The sequence below is a fragment of the Eretmochelys imbricata genome, chromosome 1, assembly GCF_965152235.1.
Source record: "Eretmochelys imbricata isolate rEreImb1 chromosome 1, rEreImb1.hap1, whole genome shotgun sequence".
NCBI lineage: Eukaryota > Metazoa > Chordata > Testudines > Cheloniidae > Eretmochelys > Eretmochelys imbricata.
In genome coordinates, this window is record NC_135572.1 from 131565009 (window position 1) to 131588686 (window position 23678).

Sequence of the window (23678 nt, forward strand, 5' to 3'; positions counted from 1 at the left end):
CTTTGAGAGTAGGATCCACAAAAGCCAGCAAGCTGAGTAGGGAGCTTCCTAAGGTAACCAAGAAGAAGGGTTGGTCTTAAGCCTCACCTCTTTGAGGGAGTTCAGAACCTAAGTCCAGGCCAAAGGGAAATGTTTGTCTCCATTTGAGGTTCACAGCCATGAATCCTCTCATGGATTAAGGCAGGTAAGCTGTTTCTTGCAAGATAGGCACATGCCTAAATTGCAATAGGAAGAAAGGGCCTCTTATAACATTTAGCCCAGTGACTGGAGAACTCCTGTGGGAGATCCTGGCTCAATTCCCCACCCTCTGCCTGATGTAGAGAGGAGATTTGAACATGGGACTCCCATCTGTCCATTGAGTGCCCTAACCACAGGATTGTAGAGTCATTCTCACGTTCTTTTTGACCCAATGGATATTTAAATTATTTCAGTATTTCATACACACTGGAACAGCCACAACAGGAGATATTGAGAAAGCCCCATACCAGAAAATCCCATTGTCCAATGGTTAGGGTATTAGTGGAGGTAGGTGTGCTCTGCGCATGCCTACTATATTGAGTCTCACAGATAAGTGGGGCTTAGGTGTAAGAATGACACTGGAAGGGGTCAGGACTGAGGCAGCTGTGCACATGGTTATTCAAGATAGGGTAAGTCTGCCTTATGTACGGTTACCATATGTCCGGATTTTCCTGGACATTGCCTCTTTTTTGATTTTGTGCACCCTCTCCGGGTGGATTTTTCAAATAACAGGAAATGTCCCAGGTTTTTTGCAGAGCGGTCATTGCAGCTGCTGGATCTCTCCCACCCAGACCCTGACTCCCAGCCCTGGGGAGGAGGGTCCCACAGGGAGGCACTAATAGCTCGGGTTGCATTCTGGTCTTGCACCAGTTGCCCTGCCACTGTGACAGGGAGCGACACTACCCTCCACCTCCAGTGAGTACCCCCATTGTAGCTACCTCCAAATACCTCTCCCAGTACACACACCCTCTCCTGTACCCTTTCCAGTACACACACCCCTGCAGCACCCATACTCCTTTCAGCACCCCCAACTGTACCCCGATCCAGCTTCCCCTCCCCCTCTCTCTGGCAGTGTCCTCTTTTTGGGAACCTGAAATATGGTAACGCTAGCCTTGTGGCTTTTTACACAACTTTGGGAAACGGCCCAAAGCTGCTCAGTGTGTGCTGCGTTGTGTGTCAGTTTGTGTTCACCTCAGACCAGGCCCGTTCAGACAAACCACCAGGAACAAGGGTTTATTCTTTAAAGAAACATAGAACAGGATTACAGTCCAGCAGACTCTTCTCTGCCTCCCTGCTACGTGCTCCCAGCTTCAATAAGTGCTGAAACTTACTGCTGGGAGGGCAGAGGGGCCTTACTGCCAGGAATCAAGAAGCTGTCCCAACATGCTGCAGTTCGTAGTCCACAATTTGTAGTTCCCAAGGCTGCTGCTGCTGAAGCACAGTGGACCTTGGATAGGGTTGCCAAGTGTCCGGTTTTCGACCGGAACACCTGATCAAAAAGGGACCCTGGGGGCTCCGGTCAGTACCGCTAACCAGGCCATTAAAAGTCTGTTTGGTGGTGCAGTGGGTCTAAGGCAGGCTCCCTGCCTGCCGTGGCTCCACGCAGCTCCTGGAAGCAGTGGCATGTCCCCCCTCCAGCTCCTACCCGTAGGGGCAGCCAGGGGGCTTCACATGCTGCCCCCACCCCAAGTGCCAGCTCTGCAGATCCCAGGAACTATGGCCAATGGGAGCTGCAGTGGCAATGCCTGCAGATGGGACAGTGCACATAGCTGCCTGCCTGTGCCTCCACACAGGAGCCAGAGAAGGAACATGCTGCTGCTTCCGGGAGCTGCTTGAGGTAAGTGCCGCCTGGAGCCTGCAGCCCAATACACCTCCTTCACCCCAACTCCCTGCCCCAGACTTGACCCCCCCCCCTGCACTGCAAACCCCTCATTCCCAGCCTGGATCACCCTCCTGCACTCCAAACCTCTCATCCCTAGTCCCACCCCAGAGGCTGCACCCCCTCCTGCACTCCAACCCCGAGACAGCCCGGTGAAAATGAATGAGCGAGTGAGGGTGTGGAGGGTGAGTGACAGGGTGGGAGGGAATGGAGTGAGTGGGGATGTGGCCTCAGAGAAAGGGTGGGGCAGAGGTGGGGCCTCGGAGGAGGAGCGGGGCATGGAGCAGGGCAAAGGGGTTCGGTTTTGTGTGAGTGGAAAGTTGGCAACCCTAACCTTGGAGTACAACTTGTTCTCTCTGAAGTCCATTATGACCTGCAACAATATCCTCCTCCAGTTTTACTCTTGATTACAGTAACTCCTCACTTAAAGTCGTCCCAGTTAACGTTGTTTTGTTGTTACGTCGCTGATCAATTAGGGAACGTGCTCATTTAAAGTTGCACAATGCTCCCTTATAACGTCGTTTGGCAGCTGCCTGCTTTGTCCACTGCTTGCAGGAAGAGCAGCCTATTGCAGCTAGCTGGCTGGGGTTTGGAACGAGGGTGAACCGGAAGCCACCCATCAGCTCCCCATTCCCCTAAGTTCCCTGTGCAGCAGTGGCCCAGCAGGCTATCAATTGCCGGCAGTTCAGCTGTCCCTCCCCCCACTGCCATGTGCTGCTCCTGCCCTCTGCCTCCCTCTGATTGCTGTGCGGCGGGGAGGGGCGCGAAGAGGGAGGCTAATGTCAGGGTGTCCCCCTCCCCTCTGCTCCTGCCCCCTGCTTACCCCTTCTCCATATAGAGCAGGGTGGGGACACGACGGGGCTCAGGACAGAGGAAGCTTGCTGGCTGCAGCTGCTCTTTCAACTTAATGTCTATGAATCTATGAAACTTCCTGATCTACTTAAAAAGGCAACGTGCTTAGAGTGGTGTCAGCGTACTTAAAGGGGCAATGCGCATCTCTCCCTCACACACACACAGGGTGTGCATCTCTGTCTCTGTCTGCCATGCTGTCTCCCCTCCCTCCATTCGTGCTGCCTTGTAAAGTGTGAGGCTACATTAACAACAATGTGTTAACCCTTGAGGGCTCAGCCGAATGCTAGTTCATCATTTAGCAGTAAGGCATTCCCTGGGAAATATCCCACCCTCTGACTCCACCACCTCAACCAAGCTTCACAATCATCATTGGTGTGTACCAAGATTAAACTGTTTGTTTAAAACTTATACTGTGTGTATGTGTGTGTGTATATATATATATATATATATATATATATATATAAAATATAGTCTTTTGTCTGGTGAAAAAAATTTCCCGGGAACCTAACCCAGTGGCGTAGCTACGTGGAGCAAACCGGGGTGGCGGACATAAAAAAAGGTGCCACCTGCTTGTACTCACCGGGCAGCACTCCGGGTCCTCGGCGGCACTGAAGGCCTCCGGCGCCGAAGTGCCGCCAAGGAGCCAGAGCGCGTCAAGGCCCCCGCCGCCAAAGACCCAGGGCGCTGCCAGGTGAGTAAAAATTAAAAAAGGCGCCTATAAATTAAAAAGGTGCCACTTGTGCTCAGAGGGGGAGCGGCTGCTCCCCCGCTCCTCCCCTGGCTACACTGCTGACCTGACCCCTCCCCCCCGTTACGTTAATTCTTATGGGGAAATTGGATTTGCTTAACATCGTTTCACTTAAAGCCGCATTTTTCAGGAACATAACGACAATGTTACTGTATTGGGGTTATTCTCCTCTGCCTCCCCAGTTTGTTTGCACACAGATGGGGGCATCATTTTTACTCCTCTTCTGTCCTTGTTCTTTTCTCTGGCCCCAACAGGCCATTTTCCTTCCTGTCCCTTTCCCCTTCCTCCTCCCCCCATTAATGTACAGGCCACAAAAAGGACAACGCTGTGAAAGTCCCAAATTTTCTCTTCTAAATTTCAGTTGTGCAAGTCAGTCACAACAGCTGGAGGAAGCAGAGCAGATACCAGTGCAATTTGGCTAAGCTGTCTCATTATGCATTTTAATTTGCTATTTTGATCATCATGGCAAAGCAGCTGCAGCTGAATTTGTGACACACATTTTGGGCATTTTATTTGCTAAGTGTGAAATTACGTAACTGCCAAAGGAGAGGAACCCATGGCTAGGTTATGCAGAGACTGTAAAAGTGTTAATATCAAACTCAAGAAAAAATTGACCTAATCAACTGATACACACTTCTGCTAACAATACTTTGTGTGGAAATGTGTTTTCCTGACAAGCATGACAAACAGTCTTTCTGTATTTTATTAGCGCTGCTCTGTGATAGTAGAGACACTAGCTATTGTAATGTTTTCACCTAGAGCTATTTATTCCCTTTGGCACTAAGGGCTCCATTCTCTGCTAGTATTCTCCCATCTACTCCAGGAAAAATTTTGAAAAAAAATTAAATCAAATTAAATTATATACTATTTCTTACCTTGCTCTTAGTCACATTAAAGAACAGCTTCCAGGTTATTTGGGCTCAGCTGGAATGAAATGTACAGCTCTCTAGTAAAAAAGGTCTGCCTCTTGTAACAGGTCTTTATATAGGGGGACTTTGGTTTTATGGGAATCAGGAGATCTAGCTTATGTTCCTGGCTGTGCCATAAGCTTCCGATGTGGCCTTTGGCAAGTCACTTAACATCTTTGTGCTTCTGTCACTCCCTCTCTGTAAAATGATGACAATAGCCAAGATTTTTTTTAAAAAAAATAAGAGCCTGTACTTTTATGTCCATATTTAGGCACCTGAATAAAAGACTCGATTTTCAATAGTGCTGAGCACCCAGAAGCTCTCATTGGCTCAGTGTTTCTACCTCTCTGGAACATTGTGAAGCTTATTTATTTAATATCTGTAAAACATTTTTAGCTCCTTGCATGGTAAATGGAGTAAAAAAGGCCTCAAAGTATAACATGAATGCTCAAAAGCCAGTAGACAAAGAAAAAGAACCTCCCCTCCCAGTTTTTTTTTAAAGTGTTTTTTTACAGCTTGCCTCACGCTTTCGAATGCTTGCTTGGGGTTGGCAAAGCTGAATATTAGGGAAATACATCATATAATCCAAAATATTTCAGATACACAGATGTGTTCATGATAAAAACAGGTATATTTTAAAAAAGGAATTTGTCATTTAAATCGTAAAGCTATAAAACCTAAACTTGTTTCTTTGCACTCCTCTGTCTGTGGTTGTCATAAAAATAAAGGGAAGGGTAACCGCCTTTCTGTATACAGTGCTATAAAATCCCTCCTGTCCAGAGGCAGAACCCTGTCACCTGTAAAGGGTTAAGAAGCTAAGATAACCTCGCTGGCACCTGACCAAAATGACCAATGAGGAGACAAGATACTTTCAAAGCTGGAGGTGGGGGGGGGAACAAAGGGTCTGTCTGTCTGTCTGTCTGTGTGTGTGTGTGTGTGTGTGTGTGTGTGATGCTTTTGCTGGGAACAGATCAGGAATGCAGACTCAGAAATTCTGTAAAGTTAGTAAGTAATCTAGCTAGAAATGCATTAGATTTCCTTTTGTTTAATGGCTGGTAAAATACACTGTGCTGAATGGAATGTATATTCCTGTTTTTGTGTCTTTTTGTAAGTTAAGGTTTTGCCTAGAGGGATTATCTATGTTTTGAATCTGATTACGCTGTAAGGTATTTACCATTCTGATTTTACAGAGGTGATTCTTTTACCTTTTCTTTAATTAAAATTCTTCTTTTAAGAACCTGATTGATTTTTCATTGTTCTTAAGATCCAAGGCTTTGGGTCTGTGTTCACCTGTACAAATTGGTGAGGATTTTTATCAAGCCTTCCCCAAGAAAGGGGGTGTAGGACTTGGGGGGATATTTGGGGGGAAGACGTCTCCAAGTGGGCTCTTTCCCTGTTCTTTGTTTAACATGCTTGGTGGTGGCAGCATAGAGTTCAAGGACAAGGCAAAGTCTGTACCTTGGAGAAGTTTTTAACCTAAGCCGGTAAGAAAAAGCTTAGGGGATCTTTCATGCAGGTCCCCACATCTGTACCCTAGAGTTCAGAGTGGGGAAGGAAACTTGACAGTGTTACTTACCTGTCTTTCATCTTTTACTTAGATTATAAGCTTTTTGGAGCCGGGATAGTCTACTTTTCTTTGTGTTTGCACAGTGCCTAGCACAATGTGACCCTTATCCATGACTGGGGCCCTAAGGCACTGCTGCTGCAGCACAAATAATAAATAATTATGGTAAGTTGGCCCCTGCCCTAACAAGAGTTCAAAGATCAACAATCTCCAACAGAGGGCCAGAAACTGGATTTAAACTGGAGACACTGAGCCAAAGGTTCATTATCCTCCAACCTGCTGTACACAACTGGAGCTGGGTGAATAGCTGATTTTTAAAAAAATTGTGACTCCACATCAGGCAGTGGGAGGAATTGAAGCCTGGTCTCCCACATCCCAGATAAGTCCCCAAACCACCTCCTCTGCCCCCCAGTTTTTGAGCCAAAACTATTTGACCAATTTGTGTCAAATTCAGGAATCATTCTGGGTCAACAAAAACTACATTTTTCATGCAAACCAACTGTTTGTCCAAAAACATTTGCCCAGCTCTATACACAGCTCAAGTGTACCACACTTCACAAATACATCTGCAAATAGCAAACCTTTGGACCTATACATAGGTTATGAAATATCTGCATATCAGCCAGACATATTTGATCTGGAGCAACTTTCCCCCAAAAGGAAGTCAAACAAATAGCAGCGTATAACATGCACTATTCAAGACAACAGAAAACTCTGTATCCATAATTTCACAGATGGATTTTGGTTTGGAGAGATTTTCACCAGGCATTATTACAAAAAAATTCTGCCTTGGCCAACAAAGAAAATGTGTCTTTTATAATGCTGGTGGTCATTGTAATTTGCCTCTTTGAGACCTAGCACTAGTGACAGCTGAAGAGCATTTTAAAAAGACAAAGTTTTTTCTAAGTAAGATACTGCTTCAGTTCACTAGAAACAACGATTTCTACTGTATGTATCCACATTGATCCCTCCACTTATCAGGGCCAGCTCTACCGTTTTTCCCGCCCCAGGCAGTGAAAAAAAATGTCGCCGCCAAATTACTGCCGCGGATGGCAGAAGAGAGAAGCTGCCGCCGAATTGCCGCCACCGCGGAAACACTGCTGCCCCTTTCTGACCGCCGCCCCAAGCACCTGCTTGGAACGCTGGTGCCTGGAGCCGGCCCTGCCCCTTATTTACGGTCAGGTTCTTCTGTAAAAACATCCTTACCTGGCATAGTTAAAAAAAAAAATCTGCTGTAAGTAAATATTATTTCAGGAAATGTGCTTGCTGAACTAATGAAGTTGCTCTGTTGCTATATCTTCACTTGGAGCTGAGGATGTGATTCCTAGCTCAAGTAGAATCAAGTTTATAGCCTGGGTTTCATCAAGCAATGGCTGTACCCCTAAAGATTTAGGGCATGTGTACACGTACACTGCTGCAGCAGCACACTTGTATCGATGCAGCCGCGCTGTTGCAGTGCGTCTGGTGAAAATGCTCTATGCTGACTGGAGAGAGCTCTCCTGTTGACATAATGAAACCACCTCAGCAAATACCAGCAGCTAAGATGGAGGGAGAAGCTCTCCTGCCGACATAGCAGTCTGTGCGTGAGTGCTTATGTCGGTGTAACTCATGTCGCTCAGAGGCCTTAGTGTCAGTTCAGCCTTGATCCATCCTAGTTGCAGCCCCAAGAAGTAACCTGGATCACATTGCTGTCTATCTATATTTATTTGAGAATTTAGCAACAAAAATGTTCCTGTTGCTAAATTCATGAAGAATTGCATATATATCATAGATATATAATAATATGACCCATAAACACGTTTCTAAAAATATAGCAGAAAAGAAACAATAACCACAACCCACAACAAAAGTGATTATTCTGATTACTGCTGCGTTCTGTGTAGAAATAGATTAGAGAATGGAATGAGTCAGAATGGGAGAGCTCACAAGGAATATAATGCACTTTCTGAACACATAGCAAATGAAATATCTTTGAGCAATTCAAATTAATACACTATATGCATATAATTTGGCATCTAGAAAGTCAAGGGCAGTCAAACAAATTCCCTCATTTACACAAAAAGGTGGTGAAGAGTGTTGAATTTCTCCTTCTATAGAAAGAAGTTCAAACACCTCAAATCCAGTAACAAAGGAAACAGCAGCATACTTATAAAGCTGCCCTCACAGAAATGACTCAGAATACTATAGAACAAAGTACAAAATCAAGGTTGAATTTTTACCTCAGTTACACAAATATAGCTTCCTTTCATTTCAATGCCTGTGTGTCTGAGAACAGGTAATACCAGGACAAAAATCACATACACATGTACAACCCTAACCTCATCTTCGGAAAGACGTATTTTACTGAGAAGCTCTTATTTCAAAAGCGTATATTCTGTTGTTACTACCTAGCCTTCAGAGTTAAGTTGGTCTCACATGAGTGTGAGAATACATGTATGGTGGCTGAATGCTGGAATGGAAAGGCAGTTTGTTGTAGTGATAAGCAATCTATGAGTAGATTTGAGTGTTATGGTGTTTTGGTGGTATGCTTGGGTTAATGCACTAAAAATTGCAATGCGGATGTTATGCCATGGGCAGCAGCTTCGGCTAACTATCTGAGTACAGACCCAGGGGGCTAAGCGGGCTTGCATTTGGGTGGCTAGCCTATGCTGCTGCTTGTGCCACAATGCCCGTACTGCTGTTTTACCCAGGCTGTGAGGCCCTCTCCCAGCTGCTGTATAGTCATACCCTAAGTTAAAGACTTTTTTCTGTGTGAATTTAATTGGGCTTCTTCAAAGTGAGTGTAGAGGAGCAGTGTTATGCTGAGGTGCATATGGGCAGTTGTTGGGAAACTGATATCATTGTGTGGGTGAAGGCCTACTGGTGGTTTCAGGGAGAGCAGGTGCGACCTGAGGCTTCCCTGCCTTTTCCAGTGGAGGTGACACATATGTGGGAATGTCTGGTCATATTTTTATGAGCTGTATGTATGATTCTATACAAATCCACTTTGTAGTGTGCCAGATCCCTAGGGTCCCCCAGGCGGGAGGGAGCTGATTTTCTTCCTGGGACAAGGTAGATAAGGGCTAGGTGTTTGGAACATGTATGCTGTCTGGGTTGAGGCCAGATGCATTCTCAAGAGCTGGCTGGAACCAACCCATATGAATGAAGGGCCCAAGAGAGACAACGAAAGAGCCAACAACTGGGGCATTAGCACTGAAATGACTGGGCAGGCTGGACACAGCATGGCTGAGTTTGGAGAAAAAAGGGATGAGGTGTGCCCAGACTGCTTCTGAGAACACTCAGGGGACAGAGAGAGACACAGGATCTCTGGCAGGGGCACACACAGAGAAAGGGCAGAGAGACTAAAAATGGACTCAGAGAATTATGGCATGGTAAAGCCATTGAGCTTCCAATATGGACAAGTCTTCAACTTGGCTTTTCCTTGCTGACCTAAGGACTTTCTCATGCTTTGTTCCAGTGAATTAATGAAGAATACCTTGCTTTGAAAGGCTGTTCTGCCTCACTGTAAATGCTTACTGGATTGCATTCTCCCTAAGACAGTAAAGTGTCCCCAGTGGTCTGAACTAAAGTGCACTCGCTGTAGGAGCTCACAGTGGGAAACAGAGGTTCTTCTTTGAATAGATGCAGCCGTGTATTCCATGTGAGTGTGGGTGCGCCCCATGTACCAGAGCTGGAGAACTTTGCTTAGCAGTACCCGTAAGGATGGTGCTCATAACCCGCTGCCATAACCCCTCCTCTGGCCAGATAAGGGTGGCACCACCCTGACCCACCTCAGTTCCTTCTCACCTCCCATAGCTAGAACTGGAGCTCTCTGTGGTGTCTTCACCTCACAATTTTTGCTCTCAGTTGTCTGAGAACTTTTTCTTGTGCACTGTAATAGCAGTACCTTAGCCTTAGTTTGTGTTAGTTTAGTGTTAATAGAGTAGCTGGCTGCCCTGTGTGATGCCCTCACCAGACTTCAAGCACTGTCTGTCATATAGGGGGACCATCCCCAACAGCAACCACTTACACAAGGTGCTCGGTGAGTCTCAGGGAGAGACACGTTAAAGAGAGGTACTCCATCTGTGAGTCATTCACAGAGAGAATTCAGGGGACAAGAGACTTGCGGTTGAAGCAGCACCTTTTGAAGCAGGCCAATGAGGCCCGCTTCGGCACCAAGGCCCTTGTCTCATTGGCGGTTGCCTTCAGATCCAGCAACTGATGCCACTCTGCACTTGGGCTCTGGCATCTCCCCTAAGAGGAAAAGGGGTGGTTCACCTTCCTCTGGTGTGGCAAGGAAGAGATCCCATAAAATGTGTCAGGACCATTCCAGGGCTTAGGAACACTCCTTTTCCTCTTCTAAGAGGAGTGCTGATCAGCACTGTAATTCTTCTGGCACGCAGGATGGAGCAGGTCCATTCAACTGCTCCCAATAGCATGCTGTGAGAGGTGAGGGTCCATGCTGTCAACTCCGGTTCCAGACATTTGATGTACATTAAGTCCAGTACCAACAATGCAGGCACCAGCACTGACTGTCTCCATGCCAAAACCACCAGAATCAGAGACTTCCTGGACTACGACCAGGGGGACTGGGTGTATCCCTGGTGTTCGATCAGTGCATGGGGCTCTCCACCCTTCAGACTCCCCTGCGCGCACTCCAGGAAGTGGGGGCAGCCTTACCACCCATCCCTTACCCCTGACTCTCCGGGCTTCTCCATCAGGCCCCTGCCCTGCAAGCCTCCCCGGCTCCTCCACAACCTGAGCCGACTGCGGCTATGCAACAACTCTACACACTCATGCTCCACACGTTTCACTTCCTCACCTTTGTGTTCCTCCCGGATACCAAGTGGCGGGACCTCTTACCATCTGTGGGGGGGTTAGGCACCCTGGTGGGCCAGCCTGTACTTCACCTTGGTCCCACAGCCTGCCAGGGATAGCAGTTGGCAGCTTGTTTACAGAGCTGTAAGCCCGGGCATGTACCTGGCACAATTCTCCATCCCTGACACCTATCCATACTGCGGCATGAGGGAGACCTTGGCGCATGCGTATCTAGAATGTGCCAGGTTGCAGTCTCTTTCCTGGCTCCTCCAGAACCTCTGGTTGAAGTTCTGACTGCACTTTTCCACGCACCTTTTCATATGCACCAGGGGTCTTAAACACACGGCCCTTGGAGTTCTTTCGTGCGGCCCACCAAGCTCCCCACACCCCCCACCCCTCTGCCTACCTCCAAGCCAAGGGTGGGCAAACTACAGCCAGCGAGCCCCATGCTGCTCCCTGAAGTGGCCGGAACCATGTCCCTGCGGCTCCTTGGGGGTGGGAGGGGGCAGAAGGCTCCGTGTTGCTCTCACTTCCAGGCACCACCCCCCGCAGCTCCCATTGGCCTGGAACGGGGAACCAGCACACAGAGCCCTCTGCCCACCCTCCCGCAGGGACATGGTTCCGGCTGCTTCCTGGAGCGGAGCAGAGCGGGGCGGGGCCAGGGCAGGCAGGCAGGGAGCCTGCCCTGGCCCTGGTGCACGCCGCTGCCACCCCGGAGCCGCTCTACGTAAATGGCACCGGGCCAGAGCCCGCACCCCGAACCCCTCCTGCACCCTGCACCCCAACTCCCTGCCCTGAGCCCCCTGCTACATCCCACACCCCTCCTGCACCCCAACTCCCTGCCCTGAGCCCCCTGTCACACTCTGCACCCTGACCCCCTGCCGCACTCCTCACCCCTCCTGCACCCCACACCCCAACTCCCTGCCCTGAGCCCCCTGCCACACCCTGCACACCTCCTGCACCCCCTGGGGACAGGGAGGGGGCGGTGTTGGGGTGGGGACTTCGGGAAAGGGGTTGGAATGGGGTCAGGGAAGGGGTGGGAAGAGGCGGGGCAGGGCCTCATGGAAGGGGTGGAGTGGGGGCGGGGCCAGGGGCAGTTGGGGGGGGTCAGTGAATCGGCCCTCAGGCCAATGCACTAGTCCTCATGTGGCCCTCATGGTCATTTGAGTTTGAGAACCCTGTCCATGGCCTCACGAAGTCATGAGACCTCCTCATCAACCTCCTCCTAGCACTAGCCAAAGTAGCCATCTACAATACCAGGAGAAGGATGCTGGATGGGGAAGTGCTCTGTGACTGTGGGGCCTACTTCTGTTCCTCCCTTATCTCATGTATCCAGGCAGAGTTCCTCTGGGCAGCATCCGCTGATTCCCTAGACAGCTTTGAGGAGCAGTGGGCATTGTCCAGGGTTCTCTGCTCGGTTTCCCCCTCTGGATCCCTAGTTTTGAATCTATGACCCACACTCCCAACCCTGTTATTCCTTAGTTGTCCCCCATCATCAGTTGGCTCCTTGGTCCTGTGGCTCCTCCCCTACGGCTTGGGGTGGGGGGGCTTTAGATGCAGGCAGACTTGTACCTGCCCACCTCCTGGAATTCAATTGGGGGGGTCTCCATGCCAACAGCTTTTAGGATGACCATATAGCAAGTGTGAAAAATCGGGATGGGGCGGGGGGGTAATAGGTGCCTATATAAGACAAAGCCCCAAATATCAAGACTGTCCCTATGAAATCGGGACATCTGATCACCCTAATGGTATATCAGGCAGCATCAGACTTGGTTTGCCTCTCAATCCTGGACTCTCCGTTCTTCGGTGCTATGGCTTCTACTGGCTCATTCCCCATTATGTGCCTGGCACCTTCCAGCCATGTCATAAAGCCATCAGGTCATCGCCTCTGCAGCTCGCACCACTTGGGCCACAAACTATGGAGTCAAAGCCAGGCCTGGCACCAAAGGTCCCCTCAATGTGGATGCATCTTTCCACATCCCATCATCAAGTCCAGTACTAGCCTCGGTATTGATGTTTCTCCAGATACCAGGTAGGCGTGTATCCTATTTGGTGACACTGGTGCCGCTTCCCCATTTCTCTTCAGCAATTATACCACCTCCTTATTGGGCTTTAGATGAGTCTGACTGGTTGTTTGCCCCACTAGGGATGACTCCTCCATTGTCATCACACAACCTCCAGGATTCCTCAAGAACCAGGTCAGCTAGTTGTCCTTGTTGGCTAGGCACCAGAGATCTCCCATGGATCACTGCCAGAACTGAGATCGGCATCTTCTTCTGTAGTCAGAACAGGGGCTCTTGGACCAGTACCTACTGGTCACCAGTGCCTTATCCATATGCCCAGTGGCCTCCTTGGAATCCCTGTGATGCTCCTGGGTCCCTGGGATCCTGCTCCTCGAACAACTCCCTACCAAGATCACCAGTTGTGACACTAACTCCCACTCCTATACCGTCTCAGCTGCAGGTGACAGCTTAGTCCATTCCCCCTGGGCCTTCTGACCTGATCCTGTGGTGCAAGAACAGAATCTGTCATTGGCACAGCAAACTGCCTCCTCATTCTCTCCAGATGACTCTTCCGTGTCAGAATCTCTCCCTCAGTGCTTATTTCCATGTAGCAATCCTCCTGAGCCACAGGAGGTTCCTCAAATTTGTCATGGCTGGCCAGCACTACCAGAACATCGTGCTCTTTCTGCCTGTTATCTGCTCCCCGGGTTTTCAGCAAAGGCATGATTGTGTTAACAGCATACCTCAGGAAGAGGGTAATTCATATCTTCCCATAACTGGACAATTGGTTACTGGGGGGAAAGTCCAGAGTGGAAGTCTAATGTTCACTTCACACTATACCTATTTGATTGCCTAGGTCAACACTGGTTCCAACTCAAGGAATCAAATTCATTGAGGTCCTGATGAATTCTCTATGAATTCAAGAGAGTTTCTACTGACTGAGAGATTCCACATGATCCACTACTTATGTCTGGAGCTGCAGTCTCAGCCCTCAACCACAGCCTGAGTTTTGTTAGGCACATGCGTACAGGTAATTCAATATCCATTCATCCTCTTTAGCTGTGGCTGAAGTCAGTCTATTATCTGAATTGCTATCCCTTGGAAATGCTTGTCCAGCTTCCCCCATTGATTCAGGGCCTTATAGTGGTGGATAATTCAGGACAATGTGTGCCAGGGTGTTCCTTTTGCTTGGCCTTCACTGACCAGGATTATAGTCACTAATGCCTCATTAATAGGTTAGGGGGTGCATTATGAACTCACTGAAAGTTCAGGGCCTGTGGAACAAGAAACTTCTCTACATACCAATGTCCTGGAACTTTGTGCCATCTACAAGGACTGTCAGACCTTTCAGGATCACCTCCTGGGTTCAGTGATTCTCATACTCACTGACAATACCTCTGCAACGTATTATATCACCAGGCAGGAGGGAGCACACTTCAACGTGCTGTGTCAGGAGGCGATCAGGTTCTGGCAGGTTTGCAGCTGGGAAAACATTACCTTTGTGGCTGATCCCTTACCTGGGATACACAATCACTTGGCGTATCACCTCTGCAGAATTTTCTCCTTGACTCATAGGTAGTCTCTGAAGCCCAGTATCCGGCAGAGCATCTTTGCAGTTTGGGGCATCCTGATGATTGACCTGTTCACCACAAGAGAAAATAACAAATGCCCACTGTTCTGCTCCCCAGAAGTTCTCAGTCTGGGTTCCTGGACTGCTGCTTTTCACCTGAGCTCGGAATTGGTGCTCCTGTATGCCTGTCCTCCAATTCCGATCATCCTGCAGGTTATTCATAACCAGAAATTGGATTGTGCAAAACTCATTTGTATTGCTCTCACATGACCAAGGCAATGTTTGTTCTCCAACCTCCTCACATTGTTGGTTTGGCCTCCCATTTCCCTTCCTCTTCATCCTGACCTGATTCAACACCACGGCCAGATTTTGCATCAAGCAGTAATCTCCCTGCACTTCAAGATGCTACATGGCTAGATGATGAGAAACGATGTTTGGAAGCAGTCCCACAGGTCTTGCCTAGGGCTGAAGCCCTCCACCAGGATGGCCTGTTCATCCAGATGGAAGTGATTCTCAGCATGGTCGTTATCCTGGCGAATTCAACCAATGCTGGCTTGAATCCAGGACACCTTAGAGTACTTGTTACACTTTCACTTTTCTGGTCTTGCACTTAGTGCATTGAGAGTCCACCTGATTGCTATTTTGGCACCTCTCTCATATGACAAGGGCAGGGCCTACAGATGCAGGGTGTGAGCACACCCCCAGGGTACTGCAAGGTACTGCAAGGCAAAACTCTTCAGCTCTGGAGCATGGTGCGAGCACACCCCCACATGGAATACGTGTCTGTATCACATTTTGAGGAACCACATTTACAAGTAAGTAACCGTTTTTTGCTGGCACCCAAAGGGTCTGGCACACTAAAGGAGTTACTCCCAGGGGACTGGATTGTAAGCATCTTGGGGTAGGGACCATCTTTTTGTTCTATGTTTAGCACAATGCAATCCTGCTGTATGACTAGGGGTCCTAGTTGCTGCTGCAATACAAAATAATTAGCATTAACTAATAATAGAACAAGCCCTGTAAATCCATGCCAGGGTGGATCTAGTATGCTTAGCTGTGGGGGAATCCTGGTGCTACAGCCATAGCCTTATTCTTTATTCTAGTTGCTGATTCCATAGAGGAAAGAGTATGTAGTAATCCCTACATCAAATGAGACTTTACTAGCCAGATGGTTTGTAGAACAAAGAGATTGTTAATTACTGGGAGATTAATTTGATCCTTGTGGCTAGCCCTCTGACAAAATACCAGCTGAGAGAGAGGCAGAAAGAGTACTCTTCCTTTTAATATCCAGCCTTATACAATTTATCAACTTTACAGATTACAAATGTGACAGCTCTTTATGTCTACCAGCGTATTATATCGGCTGTTCCACAGGCACGGAATCTGATATGTTTTACTTTTTTATAACGATCTGGAAATCAGTAGTTAGACTGCACTGCTGTCCTTCCAGCAATACAGCGATGTTCCAGAATCACACCGGAATGCCACTGCAATGAAATGAAACATTGCTCAGCTCAGTGTTTTGCCCAACACACCCGCTACAATAAGAAACAGTGAAGTTGTTAAATTAAAATTATTATGAAGTGTTTAGAAAAGTAAGACTAACCAAAGCCGTAACATTCAAATGTAATATAGTGTCTCACATTCCATCCTTACTTATGCAATTGCAAGACAATGGTTGTAAGCTGTGGCTGGGGTTTCAGTTTTAACATTGAATGTCCTTAATTTTGCTTGTTTGTGTTACAAACAGGATACTGTTTACTTAGTTTCCATGTCTTTTCTTTTTTTGCAAACATATGTATTTACTTGAGCTACCCTAAATAAATGCTTTTATCATTCAGGACACTCTACTTAATATTTGTATGGCTAAATCCTTGAACTGGCATTGAGCTATGGTGCCCAACAATGATGGAATTGGCTGCAGATTTCTTTTCAATGTCATTCTGCACAAATGCTCCATCAAAGACATATGTGTGATCAGACAGCATGGCCTCCTCATATTCCTCACATGCATATTTTTATTGGAATTCTTTCTCATTGCTATTTGATAGCTATGTACATTTTCATTTTTCTTGACCTCTGTTATCCAGCTGTATCTTTACATCAAATGATTTGTATTACTATGAGCCAGATCCTCAGCTAGGGTAAATCAGCATAACTCCATTGTGTCATAACTCCAACCTACAGTTCTCACAGTTCTGAAGATTCGGAGCAGGCTGCACATCGGGGACAGAAGGATGGTGAAGAAATTTGGCATCATGTGACCTCCAGAAGAAAAAAGGGGAACGTCCATGTACCAGCAGGGCAGATACAGGTAAGTAACCGTTTTCATGTTCTCTCCACAGGTACTAATGCGGAGAGTGGACCAGATGATACGTCTGAGGGAAGGGAGCAGAAAGAGACTCCGCCGATTGGAAGGCATGAGATGCACTGTCCTAGGGTTGGGGGTTCCACGACCACCACTCCCAAAGAGAAGGAGGCGGGTGGTGGTGGTCGGGGACTCTCTCCTCAGGAGGACTGAGTCATCTATCTGCCGCCCCGACCCGGAAAACCGAGAAGTCTGCTGCTTGCCAGGAGCTAAGATTCACGATGTGATGGAGAGACTGCGAGACTCATCAAGCCCTCAGATCGCTACCCCTTCCTGCTTCTTCATGTGGACACCAATGATACTGCCAAGAATGACCTTGAGCGGATCACTGCAGACTGCGTGGCTCTGGGAAGAAGGATAAAGGAGTTTGAGGTGCAAGTGATGTTCTCATCAATCCTCCCCGTGGAAGGAAAAGGCCTGGGTAGAGACCGTCGAATTGTGGAAGTCAATTAATGGCTACGCAGGTGGTGTCGGAGAAAAGGCTTTGGATTCTTTGACCATTGGATGGTGTTCCAAGAAGGAGGAGTGCTGGGCAGAGACGGGCTCCACCTAACGAAGAAAGGGAAGAGCATCTTTGCAAGCAGGCTGGCTAACCTAGTGAGGAGGGCTTTAAACTAGGTTCACCGGGGGAAGGAAACCAAAGCCCTGAGGTAAGTGGGGAAGTGGGATACTGGCAGGAGGCACGAACAGGAGCGCATGAGAGGGGAGGGCTCCTGCCTCATACTGAGAAAGAGGGGCGATCAGCAGGTTACCTCAAGTGCCTATATACAAATGCACGAAGCCTGGGAAACAAGCAGGGAGACTGGAAGTCCTGGCACAGTCAAGGAATTATGATGTGATTGGAATAACAGAGACTTGGTGGGATAACTCACATGACTAGAGTACTGTCATGGATGGATACAAGCTGTTCAGGAAGGACAGGAAGGACAGAAAAGGTGGGGGAGTTGCACTGTATGTAAGGGAGCAGTGTGACTGCTCAGAGCTCAAGTATGAAACTGCAGAAAAACCTGAGAGTCTCTGGATTAAGTTTAGAAGTGTGAGCAACAAGAGTGATGTCATGGTGGGAGTCTGCTATAGACCACCGGACCAGGGGGATGAGGTGGACGAGGCTTTCTTCCAGCAGCTTGCAGAAGTTACTAGATCGCAGGCCCTGGTTCTCATGGGAGACTTCAATCACCTTGATATCTGCTGGGAGAGCAATACAGTGATGCACAGGCAATCCAGGAAGTTTTTGGAAAATGTAGGGGACAATTTCCTGGTGCAAGTGCTGGAGGAACCAACTAGGGGCAGAGCTCTTCTTGACCTGCTGCTCACAAACCGGGAAGAATTAGTAGGGGAAGCAAAAGTGGATGGGAACCTGGGAGGCAGTGACCATGAAATGGTCGAGTTCAGGATCCTAACACAAGGAATAAAGGAGAGCAGCAGAATATAGACCCTGGACTTCAGAAAAGCAGACTTTGACTCCCTCAGGGAGCTGATGGGCAAGATCCCCTGGGAGAATAACATGAGGGGGAAAGGAGTCCAGGAGAGCTGGCTATATTTTAAAGAATCCTTATTGAGGTTACAGGGACAAACCAACCCGATGTGTAGAAAGAATAGTAAATATGGCAGGCAACCAGCTTGGCTAAACAGTGAAATCTTTGCTGCTCTTAAATACAAAAAAGAAGCTTACAAGAAGTGGAAGATTGGACAAATGACCAGGGATGAGTATAAAAATATTGCTCGGGCTTGTAGGAGTGAAATCAGGAAGGCCAAATCACACCTGGAGCTGCAGCTAGCAAGAGATGTTAAGAGTAACAAGAAGAGTTTCTTCAGGTATGTTAACAACAAGAAGAAAGTCAAGGAAAGTGTGGGCCCCTTACTGAATGAGGGAGGCAACCTCGTGACAGAGAATGTGGAAAAAGCTAATGTACTCAATGCTTTTTTTGCCTCTGTCTTCACGAACAAGGTCAGCTCCCAGACTACTGCACTGGGCAGCACAGCATGGGGAGGAGGTGACCAGCCCTCTGTGGAGAAAGAAGTGGTTCGGGACTATTTAGAAAAGCTGGACGAGCACCAGTCCATGGGGCTGGATGCGCTGCATCCGAGAGTGCTAAAGGAGTTGGCGGATGTGATTGCAGAGCCATTGGCCATTATCTTTGAAAACTCATGGCGATCGGGGGAGGTCCCAGATGACTAGAAAAAGGCTAATGTAGTGCCCATCTTTAAAAAAGGGAAGAAGGAGGATCCTGGGAACTACAGGCCAGTCAGCCTCACCTCAGTCCCTGGAAAAATCATGGAGCAGGTCCTCAAGGAATCAATTCTGAAGCACTTAGAGGAGAGGAAAGTGATCAGGAACAGTCAGCATGGAGTCACCAAGGGCAAGTCATGCCTGACTAATCTAATTGCCTTCTATGACGAGATAACTGGCTCTGTGGATGAAGGGAAAGCAGTGGACGTGTTGTTCCTTGATTTTAGCAAAGCTTTTGACATGGTCTCCCACAGTATTCTTGCCAGCAAGTTAAAGAAGTATGGGCTGGATGAATGCACTATAAGGTGGATAGAAAGCTGGCTAGATTGTCGGGCTCAACGGGTAGTGATCAATGGCTCCATGTCTAGTTGACAGCCGGTATCAAGTGGAGTGCCCCAGGTCGGTCCTGGGGTCAGTTTTGTTCAATATCTTCATAAATGATCTGGAGGATGGTGTGGATTGCACCCTCAGCAAGTTTGCAGATGACACTAAACTGGGAGGAGTGGTAGATACATTGGAAGGTGGGGATAGGATACAGAGGGCCCTAGACAAATTGGAGGATTGGGCCAAAAGAAATCTGATGAGGTTCAACAAGGACAAGTGTAGAGTCCTGCACTTAGGATGGAAGAATCCAATGCACCACTACAGACTAGGGACCAAATGGCTCGGCAGCAGTTCTGCAGAAGAGGACCTAGGGGTTACAGTGGACGAGAAGTTGGATATGAGTCAACAGTATGCCCTTGTTGCCAAGAAGGTCAATGGTATTTTGGGATGTATAAGTAGGGGCATTGCCAGCAGATCGAGGGATGTGATCGTTTCCCTCTATTCGACATTGGTGAGGCCTCATCTGGAGTACCGTGTCCAGTTTTGGGCCCCACACTACAGGAAGGATGTGGAAAAATTGGAAAGAGTCCAGCGGAGGGCAACAAAAATGATTAGGGGACTGAAACACATGACTTATGAGGAGAGGCTGAGGGAACTGGGGATGTTTAGTCTTCAGAAGAGAAGAATGAGGGGGGATTTGATAGCTGCTTTCAACTACCTGAAAGGGGGTTCCAAAGAGGATGGCTCTAGACTGTTCTCAGTGGTAGCAGATGACAGAACAAGGAGTAATGATCTCAAGTTGCAGTGGGGGAGATTTAGGTTGGATATTAGGAAAAACTTTTCACGACGAGGGTGGTGAAACACTGGAATGCGTTACCTAGGGAGGTGGTGGAATCTCCTTCCTTAGAGGTTTTCAAGGTCGCTGGGATGATTTAGTCGGGGATCGGTCCTGCTTTGAGCAGGGGGTTGGACTAGATGACCTCCTGAGGTCCCTTCCAACCCTGATATTCTATGATTCTATGATATCACTGATTAATAGAATCCTTACCTTTTCTCTTCCTTATGCCTCCCCCAATCCATTTTGCCAGTTAAACGCTGAAGCAACACTCAGCACAGAACTATCTACCTTTCCCAGCATACTTAAAAAAGTCCCACAGTAAATAGAGGCATATCCCTGCTCAGAGCAATGGTCTGTGCAAAGACAAATATAGAAGAATTGTGATTTATTTAAATCTGAGAGTATTTTACGGAGCAAAGCCAACAGTGTGCCTTTCAGAACAATGTTGGAAACACAGACAAAGGTGGTTGCATCCATTTTGCAACAACTTGACAGCTCTGTAAGTCTGTGGATATCTGCTGTAAGAGTCAGGGAGTTCTCTGAAGATTTTGAAGGTGCTGCTACTTATTGTCTACACAAGCAAGTCAGTCGCAGGCTTGAAACATCCTCTCCCTTTGCTGAGTTCTAAGCAACATTCAGAGGTTCCCCCCTCCTAATATCCTTCACCCACCTCATCCTGATTATTGAGTGTTAGTGCCGTCTAAGTGAACTGGAAGCCTCCAGGCTCTGTCAGATTGTCACTGAATAAGTTCCTAAAGGTAATGTATCTTGTACTGTGAAGAGTGATGTATGATAGGAGATGCTGGAAAGAATCTTAAGGTTACTGACTTTCTTTTAAATCCAGGCTGCATATTATAACTTCATTCTGTGTCTCCTTTTGCACTGGCATAGGTCTATCTGAAAGACTAATCTTATCTTTAAAAGCCAAATGTAATGTAGTTAGCACATATAGAGTGATACACCAGCTATCACTCCCCTCATCCTATTTCCTAATGATTTCCGTTGGGGGGCTTAATGAACACCACATTATGTAGCCCTGCATATAAATCATGACAGCCAGTTACTGGATTAACAAAGCTTGCTTTGAGCTCAATGAAGCTCTTTTTACTGAGATTAACTTTACCTTCAAATGTGGAAAATACAAAAAAAAAAAAAAAGTCTCCTTGACTGGCACTTAGAATCATAGAATATCAGGGTTGGAAGAGACCTCAGGCGGTCATCTAGTCCAACCCCTTGCTCAAAGCAGGACCAATCCCCAGTTTTTGCTTCAGATCCCTGAATAGCTCCCCTAAGGATTGAATTCCCAACCCTGGGTTTAGCAGGCTAATGCTTAAACCACTGAGCGATCCCTCCTACTTAAAGAGTGAGCTGTTTAAAAAATTGTTTCAGTGATGCAATGTTGTGAAATAAAAGCTAGCAGTTTGTGTGTTTTTTCCGGCAAGAACAGGAGACGAGTTTTGTTCTCTGGTCTGTCTCTGGGGCATGTCAGCTATGTGTTGCTAACTCTGGGCAGAATGAAAAGTTACAATCTTGTCTAAAGGCAAGATGGGTGAGGTAATCTACTGGACCAAATTCTGTTGGTGAGAGAGAGAAACTTTCAGGCTTACACAGACTCTTCAGGTTTTCTTCAGGACAGAAGAAGAGCTCTTGAAAGCTTGTCTCTCAAATACCCTGGGACCAACACGACTACAACAACACTGCAAAAAATCTGGTTCTGTGCTATTTGAGCAAAGTATTAGCCATTTCTTGGTGGACTTCTTTCCTGTTGAACATTCTGGGGTTCTCCAATACGTCTGCGCTTAAATTACATCTGCATTAGTTCACATTTGCTTTCTGTAAAAAAAAAAAAAAACCCAGTCAATACTTTAAGAAAAGAAAAATTAAACTGTGTTACATCAGTGCATATCACTCCCTCCCTATGCACAACAAAATGAGACATTTAGCAACTTATTTAGAATTAAAGACATATTTGATTCTCATTTGCCAAGGCAGTGGGTCACCTAAAGATGACAGTGCCACATTTCCTAAACAATTGCAATTCAGTTTCATTGGTGTAATTATTAGTAGTACTATTACAGTAGCTCCTACAGGCCTCAGTCAGGAAATGGGGGACTTATTGTGCTGGTCACTCTACATCAATCTAATGGAAAGACAGTCCCTGCTTCAAACAGCTTGCAATCTATGTATGTGACTAGAGACAACAGGTAGCTACAACAAGCAGATGGAGAGGCTCAAAGTAAGAGTGAGATAATTATAATTCACATAATAAATGGTAGTCATGGAACATCAGCTGCCTGCCTATGGTCAGTGTTCTGTAGGCATCATGGCAGACGTGCATTGTAATGAGAGAGTTGAAGGTAATGCAATGACTTGTGGCTATTTATGGTGCACTCCTGTGCAGACTGGTGGCATGAGAATATGCGAAAAGGTGTTTTAAGATGTCTATGATTTATTTTAATAAAGAAAATGAAGTGACTGTAATTGCTCCAAATAGGTTTGGAACATTGCAAGAAACTTTTTTGTGCTATTTCTGTATTTTGTGGTTTTCTGTACACTAATACTGTACACGTAAAGGTTGAGATTAATGACTAATTGTAAGTGGTTTGATTTTGATTTTCACAAGCCCTAGGGATTTTTTGTACTCTAATCATGAGCTGTTGTTTCTTTAAATTGCAGGTGAATCTATTTGGAAAGCTTTTTTCTTCACTCCAAACTTTGATCCAGAAGGCTCCAACGGTTGCTATAATTCCCACGTGTGCTATTGCTATGGAAGGCTTGTCACACACCATAACCCACCGCTACTCTTTGATCTCTCCAGAGACCCCGGAGAGAAGAATCCACTAACACCAGAGACTGAACATCGTTTCTATGAAATCCTTGATGTCATTCAACAAGCTGTAAACAACCATACAAAATCATTGCACATAGTCTCCAACCAGTTATCATGGGGGAATATCCTTTGGAAGCCCTGGCTTCAGTTATGTTGCTCGTCCTTCTTTCTGTCTTGTTACTGTGACCATGAGTCAGAAGAAAAAGCAAGCTTGCCTAAGGCATGACACCTCTGAAACACACACACATGCTTTTGGGATAAACATATCTGCAATTTTACCTACAATCATTGGAACAAGCAGTATTGGTAGATTGTTTTGCTTGAACCACTACAATACCTAACCCTTTACAATCCCACTGGGGCTCCTAGGACTCTATCATAGGTTTATAGTATCTGCTGGAATCCCAAATCCTACTATATAGGGTAAACCATCTTTTAAATACACCATTGCCAAATATTTTGGGGGGAGGGAAAACCAATCCTGGACCCTCCATTCCAGAGGAAAGAGTATGTTCTGGAGTGGAGCAACCCTTTCTACCCTTAGAATCATAGACTGTCAGGGATGGAAGGGACCTCAGGAGGTCATCTAATCCAACCCCCTGCTCAAAGCAGGACCAATCCCCAACTAAATCATCCCAGCCAGGGCTTTGTCAAACCTGACCTTAAAAACTTCTAAGGAAGGAGATTCCACCACCTCCCTTGGCCTGGTTCCTTTCTCATGCAATGTTTGCATGAAACAGGGGTGCCTG

The 23678-nt window shown here is 47.0% G+C and overlaps 1 protein-coding gene across 6 annotated transcripts in view; it reads left to right on the forward strand.

Annotated features, from left to right (window-relative positions):
• STS (steroid sulfatase) overlaps positions 1–23376 on the forward strand; it is a 179278-nt gene extending 155902 nt beyond the window's left edge. For all 6 annotated transcript variants that reach the window (XM_077815395.1, XM_077815374.1, XM_077815404.1 and 3 more), the window contains one exon: positions 22776–23376. In XM_077815395.1, the coding sequence (XP_077671521.1) occupies positions 22776–23155 (380 nt within the window). In that variant the 3' untranslated portion in view covers positions 23156–23376. The remainder of the gene's footprint in view (positions 1–22775) is intronic.
• Positions 23377–23678: the final 302 nt, after the last annotated feature.